This window comes from Lotus japonicus, chromosome 5 (assembly GCF_012489685.1).
Source record: "Lotus japonicus ecotype B-129 chromosome 5, LjGifu_v1.2".
Lineage (NCBI taxonomy): Eukaryota > Viridiplantae > Streptophyta > Magnoliopsida > Fabales > Fabaceae > Lotus > Lotus japonicus.
Window position 1 is genome coordinate 61709225 of NC_080045.1, and position 18346 is coordinate 61727570.

General features: G+C 38.3%; 1 protein-coding gene and 1 long non-coding RNA gene across 3 annotated transcripts; both read right to left on the minus strand.

Moving 5' to 3' along the window:
- Window positions 1-538: 538 nt before the first annotated feature.
- LOC130716999 (uncharacterized) lies at window positions 539-13130 on the minus strand. Of its 2 annotated transcripts, none has more exons than XM_057567083.1 (14): window positions 12878-13130; window positions 12650-12791; window positions 12262-12383; window positions 12078-12159; window positions 11398-11546; window positions 5124-5280; window positions 4950-5011; window positions 3989-4100; window positions 2891-3031; window positions 2695-2732; window positions 2316-2408; window positions 1681-1764; window positions 1447-1596; window positions 539-1009 (listed from the first exon to the last, which is right to left on the minus strand). In XM_057567083.1, exons 1-14 carry the CDS (start codon window positions 12944-12946, stop codon window positions 875-877), a joined length of 1536 nt encoding a protein of 511 aa, XP_057423066.1. In that variant the 5' UTR covers window positions 12947-13130; the 3' UTR covers window positions 539-874. The 2 variants fall into 2 exon arrangements, with proteins under 2 accessions (XP_057423066.1, XP_057423065.1); XM_057567082.1 differs by having other exon boundaries at window positions 4950-5014; window positions 12878-13129.
- Window positions 13131-14541: 1411 nt separating this feature from the next.
- On the minus strand, window positions 14542-16322 carry LOC130718595 (uncharacterized). Its single transcript, XR_009012721.1, has 2 exons — window positions 16235-16322; window positions 14542-14795 (listed from the first exon to the last, which is right to left on the minus strand). It is a non-coding gene; the product is annotated as an uncharacterized LOC130718595 (long non-coding RNA).
- Between the last annotated feature and the right edge of the window lie 2024 nt (window positions 16323-18346).

Genomic DNA, 18346 nt, shown 5'->3' on the forward strand with positions numbered 1-18346 from the left:
GATAGCTGTTGTGGACTGTAGTGAATAGTGATGACCTGTCTCGGTTCTATGGGTTATGGTGAGCCAACATTGCTGCCGGACTATGGACGCTTTGTTGACCTTGTGAACAAAGTACCTTTTTAGACTTACAATTTTAATGGGCCACTTATATCTTCCCTTTGTTATTTTTCACTCTCTAAGCTCTAGATGCTTTCGGTGATTTTTATCTAGGCAGTAAACAAGCACCGTCTGATAAACTAATTTGTATTTTTAACATTAAAAGTTACACTAATTGGATTTAGGCCCTCCAAATAACCAACAACAAAAAGTTGCACTAATCGGCCCGGCCCTTATATCAGAATCTAGTGCAGATGGAGGCCCAAATGTCACTAGAACATATCCAGAAACCTAGTTTGGAAAGCATCTGACGAAGAAAATAGAGTTGGGAAAGCACTCTAAAGGGTCACGAATTCCAAATATCTATTTTCTGAAAAGTAATGATGTTACTTTCATAGAAAGCTACGTTTGGTAATTATCTAACTGGGAAACTAACACAGTATTAGTAGCAAAACAGTGATCCATTTCTCACACCATAAAAATGGGTAATCTATGTATTGAGAATCTTACAAAGATGGGAACAACCAGTTTGGATAGGATCTTTGAAGAGTTTAGTTTCTTTTGCTTTCTCCAAAGTCCAAACATGTATTAAAAAAATATTAATAGTCAATTATAAAGGCTAAATTATAAATATAAGTTTTTCACATTTCTTTTATTTTTGTAACTTCTTATCCGTGCAATCAACCAACCGCAAAGTCTTTTATCTCAAACATGTAAACATGTTTTCCCCTTGTATCTAAAAGAATCCCAGATAACACATGTTATGGGTATAGGTAATTCAAAAGTCATGGAAAAGCATCAGAGCATCGTCAAGTTTCATCAACGATGATCCCAGAAGCAACAAGCCATTTTTTAACCGTTTGTAACTCTGCAGTTGTGTCCCCTTAAACTTGTCTTGATGAACATTTATAACCTGAAACAATTAGCAACATTTGAGTAGAATAAATCAAATCATACATGATACATGGCATTACCACCAACTAACAATCATGTAATCAGAGAACGTCAAGAAAGAGAAAACTATGTCAAAAATTCATGGAAACAGCTGTGCTATTAGTATAGCAACTACGAGCCTACGAATACTTACTACTGATAAGTTTCTTCAGATAACAGAGCAAAAAGAAATGTAAACTCTACCCTCATTTAGATGGAAAATAGTTTTAGGCATGGCTGTTAGACATCAGTTGCATATCAGAAGATGCCTTAAAAATCCTAGAGGGAACTGGAACCATAAATCCAATCTTGCCAGATTGAGTTTTGCACAACAAGCAACACATACTTCAGAGTTATACTTGTATTAACTTAATTTAATTGAGGTCAAGTTATGAACAAATTTAGAGGGTTACTAACCCCTTCACCCCTTTCCTGCTCATAAGCCATTCGTAGGCTCAAATTTAAGGCAGCTTTGAACATCTCGTCCAGTACAAGTCCCCAAATCTGAGGCTTATTAACTTTCCACACTGAAATCTGTGATTGCCTGGATCCTGGCACAGTTACTCTCTGCAAGGAAGAATAAGATGCAGAAAGATTAAATATCGACTGATTTCTAAGGAGTTTGTAAATGTTAAAAAGGAGTTTAGTCACCTCCATATACAAGTAGTTATCCGTCCATAACTTGTTAAGTAACCTAGGAGCTTCCTTTTTCTCAAGAAGAATAGACTCTGCTATCTACCAAAAAAGGGAAGCATTCAAAGGTCATAAGAGTAATATAGTATTTGACTTATCTGAATTTCATTGTTTTCAGTTTAAAAGGAGGAATTCGTAATCACTACATATAATACCAATTTAGCAATCTATTTGATAGGTTTTCTGGCACATGCGAAGCATCATAGAATGCCAATGTGGACAAATGTTAATAGACATCCTACTATAGCAGCTTATACATGATACTAGTGGTCATTTGATTAGGTTTTTATTTGAAAATAAAATATCACATGTAAGCTTGTCACTCAATTGGCAGTGCTCAAGTCTTTCTTAAGACCACTTGTGGATTTACTTTGTCTAACTTTTCACTTATATCAAACATACCCTAAATGCATTACTCTAATGGTTCATCCTTCAAAAATCAAGTGGCCACTACTGCAGCTAACAATAATCCAGAAGCATCGAATTAACTGGATGGGAATCTCAAACTGCCTACATTCAAGAAGTTCCATAGAGCTCCTTTTGTTTATCAGCAAAACTAATGTTTGACGATTTTGTCAACAAGAGTTTCTCACCTTATCTGTTGGGCAAAACATATCTTCTTTTGACAGATGCCTGAACATTCTGTAGGCATCCATTCCATACCTTTTTAACACAATTGACTCAACCTGCAGTATAGTACACAAAAATGAGACAGTTCAGTGTGTGTGTGTGGGTGAGAGAGAGCGTGAAAGGGGTAAATCTTGATCATACAACCATACATAGGTGGTCAAAGGTAAATGTTATTCAAGGCTCACATGACCACTTAAAAATGTCAAGTGACTTAAAAAGGTCATATGACTTCATGTTTTAATCTCAACCACTCATGGTTGGATCTAATGGTTAAGATTTACCCCTCTCATTTGATACACCCTCTATAGTGTGTGTGTGTGAAAGACATAAAGATGATAAAACCTCCTCATTCCGAGCCCATTGGATAATTCCCTTCAAATCTGGAAAGGAATAGAAAAAATTTCAGAGTTACAAACTATTAAAGGAACCATAAACCTGAACTAGGATAGAGTTGTTTGACATAAACAAATGATAAAAAAAAAGACGGGCATTCTATATCAAAAATATATCCTAAATGAGGATAAGAGATAATTGGTACCAATTCTACAGTGATCGTCCAACACCATGCTTTTTGGATAACCCAACTGATGAAGATAATCTTTGACACGTTCCATGGTCATAGTACGACCATTTCCAGTCTTAATCACCTCGTCGTAAATTATATCCATTGATAGGGGAACTGAAACACAAGATAATAGTGTAAACCACGAGTGGTCGAGTGCCATGAGATACTAGTTGTGGAAGTCTTTCTTTCTTTCTTTTCAATAAAAGAAGGCATTCACTAATACAGAAAAAAATCTCAAAAGAAAGGGAGGACAAGGAACCCCCTCCTTATGAAATGAATAAAACAGAAAATAAAAAAGACAGAGGGACCAATGGAGCAAAGCTGCCGAACCCTTCGATAAATCTACTATGGAAACCCCGATTAAAAAGGCCATATGCCTTAGACCAAATAGAAGCCCACTGACTAATTTAATCCCAAGTTTAAGGGGTGGGCCATAGAAACCTCCTTAAACTACAAGAGTCATGCTCAAACCAAACTTCCTTGTGTCATGTGTCCTCACCTAACATCTTAAACTTATGGGGTAGTTGGTTCATGGATCAATCTCAGCCAGATCAAGTATGAGAAGTTGTCTTTTGTGGGCCCATGGATTTAGCAGAAATTCGAAAGGTTGACCTATTCAATTCAGATATTCGCCAAGAGCGTCATTATTAAGAGATGCCTATTAGGATATATCTTGTCAAGATAGATTTGCTACAAGCTTAAAGCTAAGTAAGCTTTAGCTTGAAGGGGAGTGTTGAATATCTCTTAATATTGAGTTTGTTATTAGTCTTATCTCATAGAAATAAAGATAAGCTTTAGATATAGTTTCTCTATTTTAGATTGGTATTAGTTTTTATATCTTTGATATGTCTATAAATTGTACAAGTATATTGATGAAATACACTGGGAAATATTTTCATCAGATTCTTAGTGCATGGCACAAACATTCATCAACTTCATAATTTATATCACTAAAATAGTTATTACTATCTAAATATTAATCGACAAAGAGACATTATTACAAACATCGTAGGCTTATCAAAAAAAAAAAACAGACATTGTAGGTTCCCAAATTCACAAAACAAGGATCACCTGAGTATTCCATTTTCACTTTTTCCTCTGCAGTTTTTTTTGCCTCTAATATTGCACTTAAGACTGTAGCAGCACCATCATCCATTCGTGCTCTTACATTCTCAATCAATGCCTAGTATAAGCATAAAATATTTCAAGTGTACTTTCCAATAATTAATATCAAGAAAGCTAACAGACGACGAAGAAAAAAACCATCTCACTCAGTCAAGCACAATAATAATAAATTATAAATGTAAGATCCATGAAAATGTTTTGCTCATATGATTAAAAAGAAAACCAAGATCAAGAAACAATAGTATGATTCAGACTTAACACAAAAGCAAGAGAAAATACAATAAAATCAACAAGGAAAAGTAAATAAACGTTGAACTTCTTTACGAGAAGCACTACACAATGATTCAGTGATGTGAATAAAATCCCCCACCCTACCCATTCCCGCTTGTTTCTTTAGCTGACTCTGTAAAACAATTTTTTGTAAGTTTGTAGACTAGTATAGAGAACATGTGAATCTAATTGATGCTAGTTTATTTCAAAGTTATCCATTGAACGTAGCTTCATAGACATTGTCAACTTCAAACTGACCAAGCCCACTGTTATGTCACAGTTTCAATCAGTAAGTAATATTTGTAATTCATGCTGTTCATATCCACCTTTACATTCTATCATTACTAGTATGTATTTGACAAATTGCAAACAGCATTTTGGATTTTGAAAGACCAGGAGGAGATTTAAAATTAACTTCCATCAGTTATATAACTCACACTAGAATATAGCTTCTGCAAAAAAATCATCTGTAATTTTCATTCAAAATTGGCAAGGTAGTTCGCTTGTTAGGACTATCAAGTTCAAATCCCTGTCTCTGTTTTCTTAATAATAAAGAAAATGAAATATTTCACAGGAAAAACTGGAAATGGGTAGCAATAGCGCTAAGTTCAAATAAGAAACTTATAGTAAAACAAACCTTATGTCTAAGATAACGTATAAACTCCTCGAAATTCGCACGCCAAAGAGTATGCTCCTCTTCTGCTGCAACAAATTTTGCATCCAAGTTAAAATATTGAACTTATTCTTAAAAAAATTGTCAGTGGTAAATTAGCAATAAGGCTGTGCTCACATGAGATGAGAATAGTCTTACCAACATCAACTTCAACACTTATCATTTTGGAATCATCAGAATTTGTTTCTCTGTCAGCATTACATCCTGTATCTGCAGTGAGCGAAAACCTTATCACTTCCTTAGGCACTGCTGCTTCTATGACACGTTGCTCTAAGGTCTTTGGTGCTACAAATACCTATAAGCCATAAATTATCAAAAAGAACAGCATTAACAAAGTTCTTGTTCAGGTTACAACAGTGAACACTATGCCGCTGCGACTTAAACCAAAATGATCACACTAAAGGCTCATTATTTAACCACTTTCAAGAACTCATTTACTTTTTCATATATGTAACTGATGAACTAGAATTTTAAATGTAAACATCCTAAACAGGAAGCAATAAAAGAAGGTTGTTAGGACTGGTTCTGCAAATGGGCCAGAGGATGCATTGATTCATTATGGACCAAGCGGGCCAAGGGTTTGGAGAGTTTATTCTAGAAGGGGTAGGAAGGGAATAGCAGGGTAGATGATTAACAGAATGGAGAGAGAGTGAGAAAGGTAGCAACGTCATACTATAAGGAGAATAGAGAGAGGTTGAGAGGTTATCGAATCTTTTGAGCTAAATTGAGTCATGGAAAGGAAGCTGTAGCTTCCTTAGGAGCAGTGCTCTGGTAAGGATTGGAATACCATTCCTTCTCTGTAATTTTCCCTTTCACACATTAATAAGCAATCTACATTGAGTCTCTTGGTGTTTTTCCTGACTGTTTACTTGTTGGGATTTAGCATCCTAACAAATTGGTCCGACCTGCCGGATCTCTTCGTCGGAACCGGTGAATGCCACCTAAGAAGACGAGGCAAGTAGTCACTCAGATGGAGGCAAAAATCGACGCTCTGGAGAACGAGCTCGCCGAAATGCGAACATCGTTAGCGGCGGTGACTCTGGCGGTGAAAGATCTTCCTTCATCGATAGCTTTGATGATGGAGAAATCCATGGGTAAGAAAATTCCAGGAGAAGACGAGAGTGGGAATCGGAGTCATGCGATTCCGATTGGAGATAAAACTCCAGAAAAAACTGGGAGCACATCGCGACAACCTTCACTCCAAGGTGACGCGCTGAATGAGTTCAGGCAATCCATCAAGAAAGTGGAGCTTCCGATTTTTGATGGGACAGACCCGGCTGGGTGGATCTCTCGGGCTGAAGTTTATTTCAGGGTTCAAGAGACATCACCTGAGATTAAGGTGAGCTTGGCTCAACTGAGTATGGAGGGGAACACTATTCACTTCTATAACTCGTTACTGGAGGCTGAAGAGGAACTGACGTGGGAAAGGCTGCGTGATGCTCTCCTGGAACGCTACGGTGGCCATGGGGTTGGGGACGTCTACGAGCAATTGACGGAGCTGCGACAAAGGGGATCTGTGGAGGAGTACATAACGGAATTTGAGTATCTCACCGCTCAAATTCCCAAGCTCCCGGACAAACAGTTTCAGGGATATTTCCTTCATGGGTTGCAGGAGGAGATTCGAGGAAAAGTGAGGAGCCTAGCGGCGATGGGTGGCGTTAGCAGATCAAAATTGCTGGTGGTAGCTCGTGCTGTGGAGAAGGAAGTCAAGGGAGATTCCGGGTCGGGTTATGCAAGAGGAAACCGATTCGGGGCAACGGGTAAGGCCGGAGGAAGCGGGTCTGGCAATGGTTCGGGTCGGAGCGGAAATGCTGATTGGGTATGGGTTCGAGGAAATAAGGAAGCGGGCTCTCTCCACACTAAGCCCAACACAACTAATCCAAAAAACGATCAGCCAAAAAATAATGGAGGACATCAGCGAATTGGGCCACGCGATCGGGGCTTCCACCATCTAACCTATCCCCAATTGATGGAAAGAAAAAAAAAAGGTTTGTGTTTTAAATGCGGGGGCCCTTTTCATCCAATGCATCAATGCCCCGATAAACACCTGCGTGTACTGATCTTGGACGATGGTGACAGTGAGCTCGAAGAAGGAAACATTTTGGCTTTGGAAGTGAATGAACACGACGATGAATCGGAAGGAGAACTGAGTTTGATGTGCCTGAAAAATCTCGCGGGAGAAGCAAATAATGAACACCCACACACGATGAAGCTTCTGGGTAGGGTGAATGGCGTTCCGGTGATAATTTTGGTGGACAGCGGTGCCACCCACAACTTCATTGATGCCAAACTGGCTCGAAAAATGGGATGGGAAATCAAACAAACTCCCACGATGACTGTAAAGATGGGAGATGGGTTCCGTACACAGATTCAAGGCCGTTGTCCACGCATTGAGGTGAGCATTGCAGAAGCAGGGTATAATTTCAGTTGCAGTCCACATTTGTTTGACCTTGGAGGCCCAGATATTGTGTTAGGCATCGAATGGTTGAAAACACTTGGTGATACCATTGTCAATTGGCAGACTCAACACATGAGTTTTTGGAGTGAACAAAAGTGGGTAAAGCTTCAGGGCTTCCGAGCAGAGCACGAGCCATATGGAGCTTTGCAGAGCCTTTTTCAAACGACGGGGAAAAAGGGGCAGAGAGTATTGCGAGAGTTGGAACAACCAAGGATCCCAGATGACAAGATGGGGCACCTTACGAGTGAACAACAAAGGGACCTGGCACAACTATTACAGGAATTTGCACACGTCTTTCAGGAGACAATGGGCTTACCTCCAGGAAGGGGTAGGGAGCATCAAATTCCCATTATGCAGGGACAAGGACCTGTCAATGTTCGTCCATATCGATATCCGCATGTTCAGAAAGCTGAAATTGAGAAGCAAGTGCGCGACATGCTAGCAGCAGGAATCATACGACCAAGTACCAGCTCCTACTCAAGTCCGGTGATCTTAGTCAAGAAGAAAGATCAAACGTGGCGTATGTGTGTGGACTATCGTGCACTCAATAAGGTAACAATCCCTGATAAGTTTCCTATACCAGTAATTGAAGAATTGTTGGATGAATTACATGGCTCCCGTTACTTCTCTAAGCTTGATCTTAAATCCGGGTACCATCAAGTGCGCATGAGGGCTGAGGACATCCACAAAACCGCTTTCAGAACGCACGAAGGACACTACGAATACTTGGTCATGCCATTTGGATTGATGAACGCTCCCTCAACTTTTCAAAGCCTCATGAATGACGTGTTTCGTCCAATGTTACGCAGGGGAGTGTTAGTATTTTTTGATGACATCCTTGTTTACAGCAAGGATTGGACTTCTCATCTGACACAATTAAAGCTGGTGTTGCAACAATTAGCACAGCAGAGTCTCACTGCCAATTTAAAAAAGTGCAGCTTTGGTCAGACCACAGTGGAATACCTAGGCCACATTGTCTCGGCAACAGGTGTAGCAGTGGATCCTAATAAGGTTGTGAGTGTGCAGCGGTGGCCAACACCTAGAAACGTCAAGGGAGTGCGTGGGTTTTTGGGTTTAACCGGATACTACCGTAAGTTTATCAGGAATTATGGTAAAATTGCGAAACCTCTCACTGACCTCACGAAGAAGGATGCTTTCATGTGGGGACCAGCGGCACAGGAAGCTTTCGACACCCTCAAAGTTCAACTGACTCAAGCCCCTGTTCTTGCACTACCAGACTTTAATAAGGAGTTCCTTCTGGAATGTGACGCATCAGGGCTGGGAATTGGGGCAATCCTATTACAAGACAAGCACCCCATAGCATACTTTAGCAAAGCATTGAGTCCCCGGAATTTAACAAAATCAGCTTATGAAAAAGAGCTGATGGCAGTGGTTTTAGCAATCCAGCATTGGAGGCCATATTTGCTGGGAAGGAAGTTCATTGTGTCCACGGATCATAAGAGCTTAAAGGAATTGCTGCACCAAACCGTGGTGACATGTGGCCAACAGAATTGGGCTGCCAAATTGCTGGGGTATAATTTTGAAATTGTGTACAAGCCCGGGAAACTAAATAGAGGGGCAGATGCACTATCACGAGTAGAGGAAGACAAGGGGGAACTGCAGGCCATAACTACCTACCCCCAGTGGGCTGAACAAACACTCATTGCAGCAGAAATTGCAGCTGATGCACAACTCACCAAGGTTATCACAGATCTGCAGCAGGGGAAAGGGGATCACCCTGGGTACAGAGTTCATCAGGGAATCTTGCTTTATCAGGATCGACTGGTTTTACCAAAGTCCTCTACACTCATACCCAAGATGCTGCACGAGTTCCACACCACCCCGCACGGTGGCCACTCGGGATTTCTCCGCACTTATCGACGCTTGGCAGACAATTTGTACTGGAAGGGAATGAAAAATGACATACAGGAATTTGTGCGCGCGTGTGACACCTGCCAACGTAACAAGTATATGGCAACAGCACCTGCGGGTCTCTTACAACCGTTACCAATTCCAGAAAGGGTGTGGGAAGACATTTCCCTTGATTTCATCACAGGGCTACCAAGGTCAAAAGGATTTGAGGCGATCTTGGTGGTGGTTGATCGACTGTCAAAGTACTCGCATTTCATCCCTTTGAAACACCCCTATACGGCTCGAAGCATCGCTGAATTGTTTGCCAAGGAGATCGTGCGTCTACATGGTATTCCAGCCTCAATTGTGAGCGACCGCGATCCGCTGTTCATGAGCAATTTCTGGAAGGAGATTTTCCGACTACAGGGAACACAATTGAGGATGAGCTCGGCGTATCACCCTGAGTCTGATGGACAAACGGAAGTGGTAAATCGCTGTCTGGAAACGTACTTACGGTGTTTCTCCGCCGAACAGCCAAAAGCATGGGCCACCTGGCTCCATTGGGCTGAGTACTGGTTCAACACCACGTTTCATTCAGCAACTCAACAAACCCCTTTCGAGGTGGTCTATGGACGAAAGCCACCAGTTCTAGTACGATGGGCCCTTGGGGAAACGCGTGTGGAGGCTGTGCAAAAAGAATTAGCAGACCGAGATGAAGCATTACGCCAATTGAAGGTTCACTTGGCCAAGGCTCAAGATAGAATGCAAACCCAGGCGAATACCAAGAGGGTGGATAAATCGTTTACTGTCGGGGAGTGGGTGTTTGTCAAACTCCGAGCACGCCGACAGAATTCTGTGGTCACACGAGTGCAACCCAAGTTGGCTGCGCGCTATTATGGGCCTTATCCTATAGAAGCCAGAATTGGAGCAGTAGCTTATCGCTTGAAGCTTCCACCGGGGTCGCGGGTGCACCCTGTTTTCCATATCTCAGTGCTCAAGAAAGCAATTGGCAACTATGAAGTGGAGCCTGAATTACCTGATCACTTGGAAGGAGAGACTCAACCCGTGGTCCACCCTGAAGCAGTGTTGGCTACTCGTTTGATTTCAAGGCATGGGGTGGAGGTTCCGCAGGTGCTCATCAAATGGGAGCAAGGCAAGACAGAGGAAGCCACATGGGAAGACGTTCTGACAATTCAAAGCCAATTTCCAGAATTTCACCTTGAGGGCAAGGATGCAGAATCAGAAGGGGGCATTGTTAGGACTGGTTCTGCAAATGGGCCAGAGGATGCATTGATTCATTATGGACCAAGCGGGCCAAGGGTTTGGAGAGTTTATTCTAGAAGGGGTAGGAAGGGAATAGCAGGGTAGATGATTAACAGAATGGAGAGAGAGTGAGAAAGGTAGCAACGTCATACTATAAGGAGAATAGAGAGAGGTTGAGAGGTTATCGAATCTTTTGAGCTAAATTGAGTCATGGAAAGGAAGCTGTAGCTTCCTTAGGAGCAGTGCTCTGGTAAGGATTGGAATACCATTCCTTCTCTGTAATTTTCCCTTTCACACATTAATAAGCAATCTACATTGAGTCTCTTGGTGTTTTTCCTGACTGTTTACTTGTTGGGATTTAGCATCCTAACAAAGGTCATCTATGCATATACATAATCCAATAGTTAATTAGTAAATTGAACTCATTGTTCAAATTATCATACCCTAACTCTGTGTCTAGTTGATGCTAACATAGAATTGGATCTCAAACTTCAGTTATTAGCAGGAATATAGCCTTGTTCAAAAGTCAAAAGAAAAATAAATAAAAGAGTAAAATAAACTCAGTTTCTTTTTTTAATGACGAAGAAATACAACAAGATAAAGTGCAAAAATAATAGAGAGAAAGGAGGATAAAGAATCCTCTGAAACAAAAGAGCAAGGCATAAAACTAAAGAAAAAGATAAAATCAATGGATCCAAGTTTCCCAATCCCTCAACATAGCTGTTAGAGAAACACCAATAGAAAAGTCATGTTATTTATACCAAATGCCAAATCTTACCCCAAATCATTGATCAAAGATCAATGAACAACCTATGGAATTTATCATGAGTGAAAGATTACCTTGGCAGCCTTAGCACCACGCTTCCTAGTAGTAGTTTCTTCTGTAGAATCTGTAGAAACACCAACCTCACGAGCAGGGCAGCGTTCAACATATCGAGCATTCAGAAGTTTACGTAGGCTCTCTCGTACATCTGTAGCCACTGAATTTTCTGAAAGTGAAACCACATGATTTCATTTGAGATGGACAAATTTGAGAGGATTCATGACATGAAGGGGAGCTGCAGCATGTTTTAAATACAGTACCTTCAACAAATTATTGCTAGCAAGTAGCAAGTAAATGTTTGATTAAATTGAATATACTGTTCAGTCATAGGTTCAGTAAAATCTTTCTCTTTAGCATAATTTAGAACGACTACTGATATTCCCTGACGGTATTATTACCTTCTACTGCAAACCAACCAAGCCCTCTCCATATGTAAAACAAATTTAGTAAGCAATATTTCCTTTATTATTCCGATAATCCGGACCAAAGTATACCAACCACACTCCTATCTTCACCCTTCCCAAACAAATTCTTTTCATAGTTTTAAAATTCAATTATAGTTCTATCACCAGATTAAAAAACTAATTATGATTAAACCATGTACTGTTTTGTTGCTTAAAACATGCATTTTCGGAACTAATATAAGCAAAACAATGCTCAACAGGGCACATGCATTTCAAAAAAATAAAAAACTTGCCTTTTCCTTGACTTGCTCTATCGATCATTTGTTTAAGGGTAAGCCTACCATCACGAAGCAACCCTTCGAGAAGATACACACACTGCAAAACAAAAAGTGGAAAACACTTTCAGCCTTTTAAGCCTTAAAAACATTTTTTTTTAAAAAGGCTTCAAAGAGACACAAGGATGAAGTTGAAGCAGACCTTCTTGTCAAGCTCCCGCGACACAATATCGACGAACTTGGGAAATCTTAACCGGTGGATTATGTTATCAAACAATGCCAAGTACTGTATTCCTACTTTCGACCCATTGTCATCATCACCACCTGCATTAACAAATCCAGAACCCCATCATTCATCACCAATAAACTTCAATTTTTTCACATATAATTTCATTATACTCCAATCCAACATGTTCATCGCGACCACATAATCAATAAAAAAAATAAAAAATTGTCTTCCCAGGAAACGCGTAAGTGAGGACAAAGTGCATTGAAAAGACTATGTTATTAGCGAGAGGTCAGTCGTGTTGTTAGCGTGAGGTCAGTCGTCAGATCAGGATGTTACAATAAAACTATTGCTTGCTATTCACCTAGATAAACAAAAGGTTGAACGCAATTGTGTTGAATCAGGACTAATAGCGAGTTCTTGACATCCTTGTGGTTAAGCTCCGTGTAGCGAATCAACAGTTCCAATGGGAGTGGTCCTTTGCGAAGTAGATTTTCGCATACTTTCTGCACACAAACATACAAATTTCAATTTCAACATTCGTCATAGCAATCAAATTAGGGCAGAGAGAGAGAGGAAGAGAGAGAGTTACAGCGACGGTGGTGCCGAAGTGGTTGGTGATGAAGTGCGCGGCGAGCTTGATGCCGTTCTGGGAAACCATATTCTGCAGAGAAAACGGGTTCGAATCGAAGGAGAGGAGGCGCGGGAAAAGGACTTAGGGATTTTTGGTTCAGTTCGGTGAGATACTGAGATTGTTATTGAGTTAAACCTAGAGGGCGAAAGCTAGTTTGGGCTGTGTTGGTTCTATGGTTTTGGGAAAGAAGGTTAAGGTTTTTTCGAACTGATGATCACAAGTTCGATTCCAACTTGTTCACTTTTTATTATGGATATATTTTTTTCGGATATGAACCCTAAAATTAAATGTTTTTTTTATTATGAATATATTTAATTTTTTTTTTGAAAATGATGAATATATTTTTTTCAGATTTGATTGAGAGAATAAAATTGATTCAGTTAATAAAACCAAACCATGTAAATAGTTTGGAAGATTCTTTATCCTTTAGAAATTTAAACCGAAACATCATGTGACTGTCTTTATTGTTTTACACGTGGCTTTTGTTGTTCCTTCAAATATTAATTAATGCACAAATTGCAACTTTTTTTTAACGTTCGGAAGATAATTCGTATGATATTTTTCAGAGGATATAGAAACGCTCGAATAGTTTTAAACTGGATATGATTTGCTATTTAAAAAAACCAAACCATAGTCACCGCTAAAGTCGATAGCTAGCTACATCAAGGGGGTTTAGTGTTTTGATCCTCTCCTTGAGGGTGTTAATACCGGATAGTTCGGTATATATGTATACAAGTCTTCAAGTTTTAAGCATTTTGCTTAGTGGATTTGTGAATTTCATCTCTTTTTTTTTTTACCACATCAATATCAATAGCTCAAATATGTAGAGTGGAAATACGCTATAAAGAATATGGTACCTCTAAAATACCTCATGAGTCTAACAACTACATCATAATACAATAAGTTGGACATGGGTAGCAAAACGTTCAATTTTCTTGATTGTTAATATTATCAAGATAAATTTTGAAGTTTCTTCAGAATTAAGATGTGGTCTTTTCTAAAAACAGAGGTGATAGACTGTTATTGAAATTATTGTCACAACCTCAGTGACCACTAAAAACATGTACCCGTGTGCTTAATTTAACAAAAATACATGTGTTTTTCAATATGATGTTTGTAATTGATCTGCATTTTTAGCCAATTAGGAGAATTGAATAATATCAGGATCACCGAGCTTCCAACACGTGTATGGTACTAAATTTCTATTAGGTTTTGAATTTAACATAGAGGAAATAAACCTGTAAAGCAAAACCAAAAAATGAATGGAAGTTCTAATCATAGGAGTTATATATGTCATTATCAACAAATAGGCTATATGTCTAGCTTCGCCCCAGCAGCATTTGCTGTTTGATTGCAACTTTTGTAACACCCCTTTTTCCCATTGTTTTATTTAAAAACGTTTATCAGAGTTTAAAAACATATCAAGGGAGTATTACACTTCTTCACGAAAACTCATTAAAATTAACACTGATTGTGTTTGAAAATTTATAAGTTCATATGCTTTTCAAAGAATGAATTATTCCTGCCAATGAAATTTCTAAACCAGTCAGATAATCCTAAGATGCATAAAATCACTTATTTAAATAGGTTTATCTTCCATGATATTCCAATAAAATTCATCATACTCAGAACTGAATTTCATAAGCACTTCGGCCGTCAACAGTACGACATCGCCATCATTTAGAAAATTATTCAACAACTTCCATAAGAAGAGATTATAAAATCCTCTCAACATAAATGTAAAAGTAACGTAAAATATCTAACCAGTGTTACATTACAGAGCAAGACACTTATTTTATAATAATAATAATAATAATAACATAAGCTAAGACTCTCCGAAGCTACTCCTCATGAGCCACATCTCTACCTCCTGTACCTGAGCGATGTCGCATAGAACATCATTCCAACAGAAGGGTAAGAACTTACATTGTATAAAATATAACATAACAAAGAGCAAGTAAACAATTCAGATCCTGCTTTATAAACTCTTCACCTTTACTTTAAAATCTGAGTGATTATAATATTTTCTCTCAAGACAGTTTCACAATTCTTATTAATGTTTCGAAAAATTATAAGCTTAAAGAAGAATAATAATTCGACTTTACCACAACAGCAAAACAATTCACCAACAAATCACCAAACACATAAAACCACTGAAAACGTGAAACTTAGTTGTGTGAGACTCTAATGTATGCATGTGGTACCAATTGTTAACCTTAGCGGTATCACCGCGTCCACTCCAGACAGTTAACCACCAATGAAGTCCACTCCAGACTTCCAGAACCACGCCAGTTCTGGGACAAACCTCAGTTTTCCGATGAAAACCGACACGTTGCCTCTTGACTAAATGAAGTGTATTTCGTGCAAAAACTCATAAATTAAAACATGCAATTTTGAGACCACTCCAGCCCCAAATATATAACATATTTTCTCACCAAATTCCATAACGGAAATCACACCAAAATTGCACAAAATAACACTTCAATACAATTATCAAATCATTCACTATTCCACTGACAAAATAGCAACACAAAATCATCAAATGTCTCATATCAATTACTAGAATCAGTTTCAGAATCAATCTCAGAAATAAGCAGAAACATAGCAAACTTGCATATAATCCTGGTACTAAATGAGCAGTCCAAAAATTATGAAAATTTTACCAAACATAGCCTTATACGTTAGCTTTCATATAAAATTGGTTTCACCTAATTTGGAATTCTGTAGAGAGAGTTATGGTCTCTACAGCACAGGCTGTTAGGGTTTCTGCGAGCAGAAACAGAGTGAACTTGCAGATAATTCTGGTATTGAACCAGCAATCTAAAAATTATGATAATATTACCCAATATAGCCCTATGAGTTAGCTTTCATACAAAATTGGTTTCATTCAATTCGGAATTCTGTAGAGAGAGTTATGCTCTCTATAACACAGGCTGCTAGGGTGTCTGCGGGCAGAAACAGAATAAACTTGCAAATAATTCTGGTATTGAACCAGCAATCGAAAAATTATGAAAATATTACCCAACATAGCCCTATGAGTTAGCTTTCATACAAAATTGGTTTCACTCAATTTGGAATTCTGTAGAGAGAGTTATGCTCTCTACAACACAGACTGTTAGGGTATCTGCGGGCAAAACATAACAGAACCCAATTTTCCCCGGAACCTCAATTTCGCTCAAAATCAATTTTTCTCACCACATGTTAACACTCAACACAGTCTCTCAGTTCTGAATTTTCAAAAAAGATGAGGGTTCCTTCATGTTAAACTCAACCTCTGTTATTCTACAATTATACAAGATAAATTCAAACCCTTACCTCTTGAAGATCAAATTCTAGGTTTTTTTCTTCTCTTTTCTCCCCTTCTCTCTTTCACGCTTCTTTTCTTCTCCTATGCTAACTTCTCCAATTCTCAAATTCTGATTTCTCTCTTTCTAATTCACTCATATCCCTTAAATAGTCATACTAATGGGCCCCACTCTCAATTACTCACACAAAAACCTAACAAACTTATTTATCTAAATCTTATTCTATATCACATGAGATTTAAATTATAATCACATAATTCATCAAATTACCATATAGCATAATAATAATTAAGATAAAATAATAAATAACCTAATAACGAAAAGTGGGGTGTTACAACTTTCACCTGCTTAAGACCAAATTATATTGCATTATTATGTTGGTTACATATATAATCATTAATACAAGTCACTGCAGATTAAATGGACTCATCTTTTGTGAACAAACGTCTATATATTAAACTATATAAAGTTTACTTTTCTATATTCAAATATATAAATATATTTCTGTTTCAAAGTATACCTGAATACTCATGAAGAAAGCTACATCAGTAATTTCACAAATCAAGCAGTTTCGTCTGCATCTAAATTTCAGGTCTGTCCCAATGCCATGTGACAATTGATTTTAAAGGTAAAATCAATTTTGAAAGAGAAACTTCTGTGAGTAGTTTCTGAGTGATATAATCAATTCAAAGCAGAAGCTTCATTTAGCAGCTTCTTGATCACGAATTCAATTCCGGAAGAAGCTTCTCTGAGTAGCTTATGTGTGATATTATTGGGGAAAGAGATGTTAAACCAAACATACTAAAAGTCATAAACAGTAACCCATTGCCTCTAGGACCACCATATATACAAATCATTCAATAGAAGCTGCTGTGTTCTGGTCCTGAATCATGGAAGCTCTTTGACAACAAAGGATTTTGATGGGGTACAACTTAGTGTAGGTGGAGAGTTCCAAAGGGATCGCATTGATCTAATTCTTCTCCTTCCTCCACTTACATGTGGTTCTGATTTTGAGCTTTGTTTTGCTGGTTCACTGATTTGGATCATGCGATCCCTTAGGAATTATCCATCAACTCTAATTAAATTTGTCCTGATTCAACACCCTCCTGAGTGAAACTAGCTACTCCAAGTAAATCTTCTCCTCTTTATCTATTGTAAATTTCTCTTGTTATCTTGATGAGTGTTGTAGCATATAATTTTCTGATACTGCTTGGTTTAGTTAGTTTTATGTATATGCTAATGACTGCTTAATTCAAGCGACACTTGCTAGCATGAAATCTTATCAAAACTATGGCATTCCAAGAAGATAAATCTTTGGTTATGTAAATCTAAATTAAGTGTGGTACTTTGCTTGAGATAAGAAAAAGAGATTTAATTCATGAATTTTTAGTGAACTGACAGGAACACAGTCAAGTTCATTAATCTTTACACTTTTAGTTACTCACCAAAATTCATTAGTGATAAAAGTAAGGCTTAAATAAGTTTTTGGTCCCTAACCTTTACCAAATGCTTGGTTTTCGTCCCTCGCCGGAGCAAAGGTGGGTTTTAGTCCCTAACATTTGCCACAAGATTTGGTTTTGGTCCCTCCGGAGCTCTGGGTCAACGCCGGAGCTCCGGTGGCCCATGTGGCATGACCACGTGGGATTAATGAGCTGACGTGGAATTTCTTTTTCTTTTTCATTTAAAATATTATTAATTTTAAAAAATGAAAATGTTTAAAATTCTAAAAAAAAAAAAAAAAAAAACTTAATTTATTTAACTTTAATCCCTAATAAAATCTTTAAGCTAGTCCTAAATTTTTTAACTCTAATCCTTCTTCATCATCTTCAACCATCATCTTCACCATCTGCTTAAAAAATCACCTACACCATCTTCATCCACCATCTTCAACAAAACCCAGAAAATAAATTCTAATCCTCAAAAGTTAAAACTCAAATCTTTATTATAGTGCATCAAATTGATACCTTTTTTTTGAAATATCAAAATTTCATTAAGAAAGGTCCAAGACCACATTACACAGCATCATACTAAGTTATCTAATAAATCCAAAAGCATAGCAGCTAAAAGAGTCCCCTAACGAGCATCGCCTCAAAAACCCAAGAAAAGATACCAAATCTCACAA